The sequence below is a fragment of the Micropterus salmoides genome, unplaced genomic scaffold, assembly GCF_014851395.1.
Source record: "Micropterus salmoides isolate LMB-PRFRI ecotype aquatic unplaced genomic scaffold, ASM1485139v1 Ms_hic_scaffold_10, whole genome shotgun sequence".
Taxonomy (NCBI): Eukaryota; Metazoa; Chordata; class Actinopteri; order Centrarchiformes; family Centrarchidae; genus Micropterus; species Micropterus salmoides.
This window is the reverse complement of record NW_024040041.1, coordinates 13,648,208-13,660,251: the sequence shown is the minus strand read 5'-3', so window position 1 is coordinate 13,660,251 and position 12,044 is coordinate 13,648,208. Positions and strand designations below refer to the sequence as shown.

At 40.5% G+C, this 12,044-nt stretch overlaps 2 gene segments (V, D, J or C); both read right to left on the bottom strand.

Annotated features, from left to right (window-relative positions):
* Positions 1-610: 610 nt before the first annotated feature.
* On the bottom strand, positions 611-1,043 carry LOC119886891 (the record flags this gene model as incomplete). The annotated part of the segment is given in 2 exon segments: positions 611-912; positions 995-1,043. Coding segments are annotated over 2 exon segments (351 nt in total), but the record flags the coding sequence as incomplete, so codon positions are not given.
* Positions 1,044-8,162: 7,119 nt separating this feature from the next.
* LOC119917495 lies at positions 8,163-9,803 on the bottom strand. The segment is given in 3 exon segments: positions 8,163-8,464; positions 9,094-9,096; positions 9,764-9,803. Coding segments are annotated over 3 exon segments (345 nt in total).
* Between the last annotated feature and the right edge of the window lie 2,241 nt (positions 9,804-12,044).

Here is a 12,044-nt window from a genome sequence, read left to right as displayed (position 1 = left end):
TGGTAAACACCTTATAGTCAAACTTTAATATTCAAAATGTGCTTACTTATGTTTAGAATAGGAAAGCATCAATTATCACAGTATCGAGTGTACATGAGCAGCAGGAGTGCTTTCAGTGAGCCAAGTGTCAGTCAGTTAAGATCAATGAGAACAGCAGATCTGAGTGTCTCCTTTTAGAAACAGAGGAGAGAGAAACTTGACACCGAACGCCCTCTAGTGATTTTATAAAAGAAACTGCAACAAATTATTTTCACTCTCATATTATGACTCACTTTAGATTCCACATAATTTACAGACATTATTGTGTCTTAGTAGAAATGTTTAGTATTTGTAGTAGTTTATACTTGCTAAGTGATTTTTATTGGGGTTTTTTTTATTTGCTAACTAATAATTTTTCACAGGAACATTTTACACAACTTTGTGTTATTTGAAAAAAAAGAATCATAAAATACGAAATACAAAAAATAAAGATAATAACATATAATATAATAAAACATTTAGAATATGATTTATATACTATAAAAAATGTAATTCTTAGGCTCTACTAGCTTAAAGAGGAGTACTGTAGGTTTTTGTACAGCTGTTCAACCAACTCCAGTCACTGTGAGTCTCGAGCACAATAATAAACAGCAGAATCTTCAGTCTTCAGACTGTTCATCTGCAGATACAGCTGCTGTCTGCTGTCGTCTCTGGAGATGGTAAACCGGCCTTGAACTGACTGAGAGTAGTAGATCAGAGCACTGTCATATCTGACATAAGCAACCCACTCCAGTCCTTTTCCAGGAGCCTGTCTGACCCAGTGCATGCTGTAGTCACTGAATGTGAATCCAGAGGCTGTACAGGTCAATCTGTGGGATTCTCCAGGCCTTTTAACCACTGGTTCAGATTCTGTCAGAGTCTGACCATCAACACCTGTTAAGATCATAAAAGCACATCAAGTGAAATAAGCTGATGACACAAATAAAATTTGATCAAGATCAGTGAAGATCTTCACCTGCCCAGCAGACAGTTAAAAGCAGCAGTCCTGTCATATAGTCCATCATGTTAAACTGTGTGTCCACTGTTCTCTGTCATCCTCTCTGCAGTCAGATAAGTAGACGTGGAAGACATCTGAGTTTTGCATTGACTCCTCCTCACAGGGAGGAACTGGATTTGACTTGGATCTCAGTTACTGTTTGGTGAAACTGGAGAATCAGTGTTTACTGTACATAATTTACACAATAGGTGGACAAACATTACATAAGTTAGTTGCTTTTTTATTAAGTCTGTATAACAACAGTTATTTCACTCAAATACATTTTAAAAGAAAAACAGCAAATATCACTAAAATGTTGTTCATCATGTTATACTGTTAATTTTCTCACAACGTGTTCATAAGTCAAACCTTTTTCATGACATTAGGGAAAAGAAAACCCCTACAACCCTATACAAATTAAGAAAACTGTTAAATATTAATTGTAACTCCTGAGTACATGGATACCATGATTACCCAGGCAATACAAAGAAATGATCCAGTTGGACATGTAACCTGAGTTAGCCTGTGGTAGCCGCCCCCCGTCATCTCCCGAGCAGCCGGGAAGGGGTGGCTGGGTGACTGTCCGAAGAATGAATAGTCGTAAGCATTCAAAGGCCACGGGTCACCACCAACCTGTTCCCGTTTCTAACAGATTTACCCACTCAGCGACACACCCGCTGAGAAACCAACTCTGATCATTGGCAGCTCCATTTTGAGAAACGTGAAGTTAGTGACGCCAGCAGCCATAGTTAAGTGCATCCCTGGGACCAGAGCGTGCGACATGAGTCTTATTTGAAACTGCTGGCTAAGGATAAACGTAAATACAGAAAGATTGTTATTCATGTCGGCGGTAATGACTCCCGGTTACGCCAATCAGGGGTCACTAAGATTAATGTTGACAAGTGCAAAAGAATCGGAGAATTAAATGTGGAGAATATGTTAGCCTAAATGAATCCACCCCTCCCAGTCATATTAATCCTCACATTCCTCGAGGCACAGGCCGAGGAGGTGGAGTTGCAGCTATCTTCGACTCTAACCTACTAAACCTAAACTAAATTATAACTCATTTGAAAGCCTTGTTCTTAGTCTTTCGCACCCAAGTTGGAAATCACTGCAATCAATTCTATTTGTTATAGTTTACAGAGCACCTGGCCCGTACTCTGAATTCTGATCTGAATTTGCAGTTTTGGTCAACTTTAGTCCTTAAAACGGACAAAGTTATTATTGTAGGAGATTTTAATATTCATGTGGACGTTGAGAATGAGTACTGCGTTTATCTCTCTGTTAGATTCCATTGGTTTCTCTCAGAGTGTTCATGAACCGACTCACTGTTTTAACCACACCCTCGACCTTGTTTTGGTATACGGTATTTAAAATGGACCATTTAATAGTGTTCCCACAGAATCCCTCTTTGTCCGACCACTGAGCAGCGTACTACTCGTCATTAATAGAGGAAAATAGGAACAACCCCAGGTTTCTTTTCAGCACTGTGGCCAGGCTGACAGAGAGTCACAGCTCTATTAAGCCAAGTATTCCCATAGCTCTCAGTAGTTACAACTTCATGAGCTTCTTTAATGATAAAATTCTAGCTATTAGAGACAAAATTCACCAAGACCTGCCCTCAACTGGCACCAACTTATCTCTAAACTCAGGAACTTTAGAAACAGCTGTAGAACCAGATACGTTTAGACTGTTTTGCTTCCCTCAATCTTTACCAACTAACTTCAATAATTTCTTCATCTAAACCATCAACCTGCCTCTTAGACCCCATCCCAACTAGGTTGCTTAAAGATGTTTTACCCCTAATCAGCACTTCAATACTAGATATGATCAATCTATCTCTATCAACAGGCTATGTACCGCAGTACTTTAAAGTAGCTGTAATTAAACCTCTTCTGAAAAAGCCCAAACTTGATCCGGATGTTTTAGCCAACTACAGACCTATATCTAACCTTTCATTTCTCTCTAAGGTTCTGGAGAAAGCAGTTGCTAAACAGCTGTGTGACTTTCTACAGAGCAATAGTTTATTTGAGGATTTTCAGTCAGGATTTAGAGCTCATCATAGCACAGAGACAGCACTGGTGAAAATTACTAATGAAGTTAACTTGTTAACTTAGGTTCGGGAGCGGGGCCACGCCTCAACCACACCTCCAATCATCTGTCAGGCTACATATACCGCTCAGCCTGCCCCACTTGTTTCAGATCGCTCGATGCAAGACAGACAATGACCCACCTTCAACAGCACACGCTCAACAGCATGCTGTTTCAGATTGCTCGACCCACCCTCCCTTTCCCTTCATCTATTCATCCGCTCATCTTTTGTTCCCTCTGTCCTCTCTTTCCTCATCCCTTCATCCCCGCTTCCCTGCTCCCTTCATCCCCTCATTTCTTCCTGTTCAATCAGGGCACAGCTCTCTCATGTCTCATCTAGGTACCGTCCGGGGGGCTTGAAATAAGCTCGGGAATAAACACTTCCGAGACGGAACCCCCACACTGAGTCTCCATGCCCAGTCTCCTGTACACCCTCTCAGACCAGCCTATCAGACGACATCAACACCATCACCCTTCCCCTCTAAATGCATTTATCCATCCTCCATAGTCCATGCATTCCATATTCGCATGTACCTCTAAATCACACATTGTTGTGGCATGGTCCTTGCTAGTGAAATGACCTACTAATTGCATCAGACAAAGGTTCTTAGATCTTAGTGCTGCATTTGATACCATTGACCATCAGATCCTATTACAGAGACTGGGACATTTAATTGGCATTAAAGGAACCGCTCTAAGCTGGTTTAAGTCCTATTTATCAGATCGATTTCAGTTTGTACGTGTTAACAATGAATCCTCCATACATGCAAAAGTTAGTCATGGAGTTCCACAAGGATGTGAAGAAGAAGAAGAAGAAGAAGAACGTACTATATTGTCACATACACATAGCAAAATTCATCCTCTGCATTTAACCCATCCCTGAAGGGAGCAGTGGGCAGCTACAGTAGGCTACTGCCAGCCACTGAGTGGAGAACCTTCATAACATGTTTTTGATGGTGGGGGAAACCGGAGCACCCGTAGAAAACCCACACAGACACGATGCACCACCGTGTGCTCGGACCAATCCTGTTTACTTTATATATGCTTCCTTTAGGCAATATTATTGTCATGTTTGGCTGAGGGAAGGGAGGGGAACTGAGGAGTGTGGACCCATATGCAGATAACGGCAAGGCGAGAGGAGGATGCTGTTCAAAATAAAGTTTTTCAAGTAAACTAAATAGGCTTACATGGAAGCTCAGGGCAAAAGGTCCAAACAAAGCAGAATCCAGAACAAAGGTAAATCAAACAAAGAGTAAATCCAAGGAACTCAGGGTAATCCAAAAACTGGGAACAAAGCAAGCAGAACACTCAACATCCAACGACAAGGACGCCACATAGACAAAACTGAACTGAGGGTTCACCGCCAGGGTTCATTGTATACCTATAACACCATAGCGGGTAAAATCTACCCGCTATAAAAATGCAGTGATTTTGTGATTATTTCTGCTACATGTTGCTCCAACACACTTTGGGAAAGATTTAGCACATTGGCTGTGCATTTCCTATAAACACCATCCCCATATTTCAGGAATTGACAAAAAGTTTATTCCATTCTATTCATTGTCTTCACCGTGCAGGTGCGCTTGCGCTGCGCATCTGTGAAGGGCACGTTCACAAGCGGCAGCTCTTTTGATGTCATAGATGTTATAACCTAGTTATATTCTAAACACAGCTTGAATTTAAATGCAGCATACAATTTACAAAAAAAGACTGACTGTTGTTATAATAATAGCCTGATTGTCGGCTAGTTCTTACTTTTCTGCTTGTTTTTTCAGACTCCATCGGGCATCCAGAGAATAACACATAGCTACAAAAGTTTGAAAGTCCAAATAAAAGTAGGCTATTTATTAGAAAGAAATGATTATTATCAACTCCAAAATTCATAGTAAATTTTTACCCAGTGGAAAGATGTATAATGATCACTTTTACTAAAAATTACACAGCACTGGAAAAGTTATAGCCGGTCAAAAAGCACTGGAGGGAGCCGCACGCTGTCTTGAAGGGACCGCAGAACACACCTCTATCACAGGGAAAAACTAGACCACTGCAGCATTAGTTTTGATGATCGTGTAGCCTAAACAAAAGCTATAAGCAGCAGCTTTCATGCATGTTTACTTCACACAAGTGGATCACTGTCAGATAATGGCCGTCAGATGCAGAATCAACACAGATTTTCAAATTCAAATTAGCTTTATTGGCATGAATGTGTAACAACAATATTGCCAAAGCATCATACAAACTACGTAAGAACAATCAACCCCATACATTTCATTAAACAAGTAATTAAAGCGTAAAGTAATTAAAGCGTAAAAATTCAAATAAAATAAATAAATAAAACAGTAATTATGTGTGTGTGTGTTAAAAAAATAAAACTATGTTAAAAATAAAATAAATAAATAAACCAGTAAGTGTGTGTGTGTAAATTTTTTTTTATAATAAAAATTAAAATAAATAAATAAAACAGTAAGCGTGTGTGTGTGTGTGTGTGTGTTTGTGTTAAAAACATAAAATATATTCAAAATTACAATTAAATAAAGCAAGTGTAATGCCTGTAGTGGGAAAGGCGTTGCCAATAGCAACATAGAATGTTTATCTAAACCCACGACATGAACAGCATGAAAATTACTGTATTTTATAAACTGTACCTGCTGGCGCTTAAAGGTATAAATGCACTTTTTTAAATCTGGCTTTATCTTGACATTTCTTAACAACAGAGGGTGCTACATAACACACTTTTAGGAAAAGCCAGAGACTGGGGGACTTGAATATTATATTGAAACAAAGATACATACAATCAAAAAACAGCTGCGGGTAAATTTGACCTGTTGGCGGTTCTAGTGTTAAATGCACAGCCAAAAGATCAGGGAGGGAGTGCACAGGTGAGACTCATGAGGAACTAATTAGGCACGCAGACAGACAGAGTGAACAGGGCAGAGTGAAACAGGAAGGCGTAGAAACCAGACAGACCATGAAACCAAAACAGAGTCAACCAGAATACAGAATAAACCAAAAACACAAGCAGACAGATCCATAAGAAAAAGTACAAAAAACAGGTAGGTTATAAACTGAATATAGAATGAACAAGACTAAAATAAACTAACAGAACAAGAACAAAGCTAGACGAGAAACACTGATGATAACAAAATAAAACAGGAAGCAAAGCATGCGACAATACTCAAGGATGGACAAGACATAAATAACTAAGGACAAGGAACACGAGAAACAGAGGCAAATAGAAAGACACATGAAACAATGGCAAAATCAGAAACACAGGGAAAAATACAACTCAAACATAACCCAAAACAACTCTTATAACAGTACCCCCCTCTTAAAGGGATACTATGCAATTCTGCCAAGACTGTGTGGCTGCAGCCTGGAGCCTCTCGTCTCATGCCCTCCCGCCTGGTGCCTTCCGCTAGTTTCTATGATGCAAAATAAAAACTCACGTCTGGTTCATTCTGTCTTCCTCGTACTTTGGTGTTTTTGAACTGAATAGTTACTGTTTTCCACCAGGGCAGTAAAATGTGAAGTTAAGCTGCTGATGTGAGCTTCCCTGCTATTACGAGTTTTATTGGCAACAATATTCATCAGCTGTTTGACGAAGGTAAGGGCACATTTCTGTCCACGTAACAAAGCCATAACAGAGGCTGGAGAAGAACTACATGAAATTACAATCCAACTACATATTTTTTCTACCAGAGCAGTAAAAGTTTAGCTGGCTGATCTGAGCTTCCATGCGTTTTATTGCCAATTAGTGATCAGGTGATTGTCTCACCAATTAACAAAACCAAAACAGAGCGTTGGAGAGAGAGTAACTACATGAAACTAATCCAACAAAATATTTTTTTCCAGCAGGGCAGTAAAGGTTTAGCTGTCTGATCTGAGCTTCCAGCTGGAAGCTGCTGTTTTATTGCCAATTAGTGATCAGCTGATTGTCTCACCAACTTAAGGGACAGCCAAAACAAAGCACTGGAGAGAGAGTAACTACATGAAATTAATCCAACTACATATTTTACACCAAAATCCAAAGCACAGCGCTGGAGAATAAACCAATCCAACTAACCTTACATGATTTTTCAACCAGGGCAGTAAAAGTTTAGCTGGCTGATGCTTCCATGCTTTAAGCTAACGTTACGTTTTATTTACTGATTGTCTGGTAACCAGCAAAGCCAACCCACAGGCTGGAGAATAAGAAGGTGACATGAATTAATTAATTATTTCACACCACTGACGGGGGAAACACGTGACAGCTCTCTGTGATTATGGCCAGTTTCAAGCTATAGTTATCAAACAACAGCTTTCATTTGTATCTAAAGTTTGACAAACCTAAGTTAATTACCTGTCCACAACAGACAGCTTCAGCACTGCTTTGAAAACATCTGTTCCAGATTATAGCCTTCTATCTGGGAAAATCCACAACGTCGGTGATTTCTGCTGTTAGCTGTTTGTATCTGTTCGGACTCCATCTGGCTTCATGGTATAAAGATCCACAGGCTGTCGGCTCTCGTGCTAAATAACACGTGTGTGCTCGTTCATTGTCCAAATGTCACTTCAGTTCTTACTTCTAATAAACTAGAAGACTACTCAGAGACTGCTGATTGTTGTTAATATTATTATTCCCTCTTCTACAGATGCATTTAATGTAGTGATGGGCGTCTACACTGCACTGAATAATACAAGCAGAAGAAGAACGCCGTGATGACGAAACGCGCTCTGTAGAGCTGTCCGTTGTCGGCTATGGTAGAAACATATAACAAATATAAATGGCTCATTCTAAGGTAATAAAAACATAATGGCTCATTATGTTAGGTCTTTATACACCACTGAAAACATAGTTATGAATATTATATTGCATTTCTGTCAATAGATCCTCAGAAATATTACACACTGAACCTTTAAGTGTCTTGCTCAGGGACACATTGGTGTCTCACAGTGGATTTGAATCCGGGTCGCTCACACCAAATGCATGTGACTTATCCACTATGCCATCACCACCCCCCCATCAACAAGTGTTCAGGCACTGAGGGGTTTTGTTCAGGTCTCCTGATGGTTTGTGTCATTGTGGCTCTCTGGCACAGTAATACACAGCAGTGTCTTCAGGCTGCACATTCTGTCCGTTTAGAGTCACTGTGTTTCTGGAAGAGTCTAAGTCGATACTGAACTTGTTCTTTAGTGAATCTTTGTAATGTGTGCTGGAGCCAACTCTCATTCCAATCCACTCCGGTCCTTTCCCTGCAGGCTGTCTGATCCAAGCTGTGTAGTAGCCAAGAGAATAAGAGACCTGACAGGTGATGGTCAGACGCTGACCTGGCTGCACAGTCACAGAGGCTGGCTGTGTCAACTGTTCACACTTCACACCTGTGGAGAAAAACATGTTGAATTTTGAATCAGTGTAATAACAGTGAACAGTCACCTCCCCTCTGCTTACTAGGTGATATATCAGCAATCAGTCTGGAAAATAAGGAAAACAATCGATTACTCCTTGTGGCTCTAACTATCGCCAAGAAAACCATCATTCTGAACTGGAAATCACCGCCATACATATAACACATTGGAAAAACTTAATGATAGAGTACATATCCATGGAAAACTTATCTAACCCCACCACAAACATCACGATAGACTCACACTCTACCTGGACAGCATTCATTAAATTCATCCAATCCTGTTTCCATGGTTCTTGCCGAATCAAACCAACCGTAATAGACACAAATCATGTTTTGAACAATATCTACTAGAGGCCTATTTGGTCAGGGCTGGGTCCCCATATTCTTTACTCTCCACATCAAATATTCTATATTTTACACATCAAATAAATGTTTAATTTGCACATGAATGCACAGTCTCTACTTAACTGGCCCCCTCCTCACTGTCTGGGAGCAGTTTAGAAAGTGGACATGGTCACTTTGGGCTGGCTCCCTCCTAAAGGGTCTGGGAGCAACCCAAAATAGGACCAGCATCAGACAAAATTAAACAAACAAACCAACAATCTTTTAAAAGACAAACAGAGTAAAATAGGAAAACTTTCTAAGCATAAAGGTGTGCTGACCCGGCGTGCCCAACCCTTGCTGTCCCGTTGCGCTGCCCCGGGCGGCGCCCTCGCGTTACCTTACTGACAGGGCCTGAGGCCGAGGGGCAGATGACTCAAGTACTACGTATATTGTCACTTGCTGCGGTTGGGGACGGTGGCAGCAGCAGTATTCCAATTCTATTTTGACTTTTTGTTTGTATTATTATTAATAACCCGTACTTATTTGTTATTATTGTTATTGTTATCACTATTATAGTAATGATAACAAAAAGTTGTTTTTTTTTCTTCTTCGCTTGTAGTCCCCCGCCAGCCTCCTAGCCTATCTCTATTTTCTATCCAGTAGGCATCTCCCTTCCCTGACAATATGGGAGGCTTGTATTTACACACACAAGCACAAACACACACACACACACACACAAGATTAAGTCAATTTGTTTCTGCTGTTGTTATTGTTGTCATGTATATGTTTAGTTGATGTTTTTCTTTCCTTTGTCTCTCTCTTCTTCTTTCCATTGTATATTCATGTCTATATTGTGTATTTTGTCTTGCAATAAAAAAAAAGAAAAATAACAGTGAACAGTCAGTGTGCTGTGATCATACTGTCAGTGTCTCTGCCTCAGTGAGACTCACAGAATCGAGCAGCAGCAGCAGAGCTACAGAGAACATGGTTGGTATTGAAGGTGATCTGATGGGAGCTTCTCTTCTTCTGCTGCAACTGACAGCATGATATCAAGTCTTTATAGCAGACTGTGAGGAAGTTCTTTGTGTAGAGTAGGACACTGACAGGCTATTAGGGAAAGATGAACTGTGTGTCATAATTAGTCGATGCTTGGAATTGTGCTGAATATTTACATAAAAAACAACTAACAAACAAATAAGTAAATATTTACTAACATTGACAAGAGAAGTGTCTTCAACTAAAGACTCATGCCACTCACACCAAGTGTTTCACTGAGCTGCACGGGAGCTTATTCCTGTGTATGGTCATCAAACTGCTCAACTCATCCCCCTTTGTCACAGTATGGACAACTGTGGACTGCGAGGCTGCTGAGGTCCTTCTGGTTTTGCTAATTGGACTTTGTTATTACATTTTACGTAACTTCTGATACAGTGCAATACATACTGGTAACATGCTGAGGGTTTGTCATGCTGTGGCGGTTTTGGGGGGGAGCCAACAGTAAAGCCAACAAATAAATTAAACTCGCATGTTCAACGCCACGCTTTAACCAGGTTTAATTACCAAAGCTACATGGCTCACGTAAGTTAAGTTAACTGGTTTACCTTTGCTAAAAGCTAAGTTATGGCCTCTTAGTCTTAACTGTAACGTTACTTTCCAAAAAAGCTTGGTTAACATGTCATACAGTAAATTCATCCCGTTTATTATACACTAAAGCAGATTCTTACCTGTCTTTGTCCACACACAACACCGTTATGGGTCCTTCCTCAAGGGACAGCAGACTCGAAGGCGCCAAATTGTTGCTGGGCAAAATTTTGCTCAGTGATGGGGGTGGAGCTTTCCGGATGTGCGCTGCACTGCTAACGGTTTTGAAACATTTTGTGGGGAACTGTGGCAAACTTGTCTGTTCAAATTCATATAGTGCTTAAAAACCATTATTAAATTGACATTGCTTCAAAAATCCAAATAGCTTAATAGTCGTATGCAATTTGTATACAATTTGGACCTAGTGGCTGTTTAAATAAAATAGCATCCATGTCTGACATAATCAATTTTGAATTTGGTGTGGAGCCCAGCCCACATAGTTTAGCCCATTTACTGCCCATGTGGGGCCCAACAACAAAGCCCACTCTGAGCCCATGCCCAGCAGAAGCCCAACCAGCCTAAGTGAGGCCCATGTGGGCCCCAATTAGACGTGTTTGCAGGGAAGTGTCTCAACTAGTGGGATCCTTAGGACGTTACACCGCCACTGTCCAGCGTCGTGTCAAGGTAGTTATCCCTGATAGAAAGTGTTCTCCCTGCCGCTGGAGCGCAAGTTGAAGGCAGACTTTCGACTTCACGAAAGTAAATGAAAAATATAACGTGAAGTGTTTCATCCATCGTTTTAGTATTGTTTTATCAACGAGGTTTTTGCAGGGCAATCTAGCACACGCATTATACACGCTTTTACAGGGTGCCAGTGCCTCTGTAACACAGACCTTGGACCCCCTATGGCCCCCCTCTGAACGAAAAGTCTACAATAATCATAGTAATATATCTTCCTTGCGATGATATGGCACTGATGCGAAAGGCAGAACAAAACCCTGTCAACACACCCATGTGGGATGATGACCACACTGATGTGGTCTTTTGGCTTGCCACTTTCTGCTTCTCATGGATTCGCCTGACGAGTTGTTGGACAGGGTTTTGAGGCCGACAGACAAGTTTTTTCAGTTTACCTAAAAATGTCTCAAAGGGAAAAGCTGAAACACTATCCAACGGGCCGAATTTCCATGCATCTTCAAGGAATGTATGTTATAGCTGACAAATTCAGTGCCATAAATTGCAGCAAAATCTGTTACAAAGAGTTTCAAAATCTCCTCAGCATAGTCACAATTGTCAGAAGAACATAAGGCAGGACTCAGAAGAATTCTCAGAGATACCGATAAAAGTAAAAAGTTTCTGTACATTATACTGGGTATTTTATTGAGGAGAACAACAGGACCAGTGTAATGTAAAAATTGCCGCAGCTCTGTAGCTTTCCATGTGCTGAATTCGAACAAGGATCGTGGTTTCCTTGTAAAATTGCTAGGTAAATATTGCCTGATAGAAACCATATATGCGGACATTACAACAAAAAACTTCATAGATTGCCTGCATTTTAGCGGCCCCTTTAGCCAAAGAAATATTAACTTGCGCATTGCCCCCAAACACACACGGTGCATATAATCTAACACAAAACTGGTAACTAG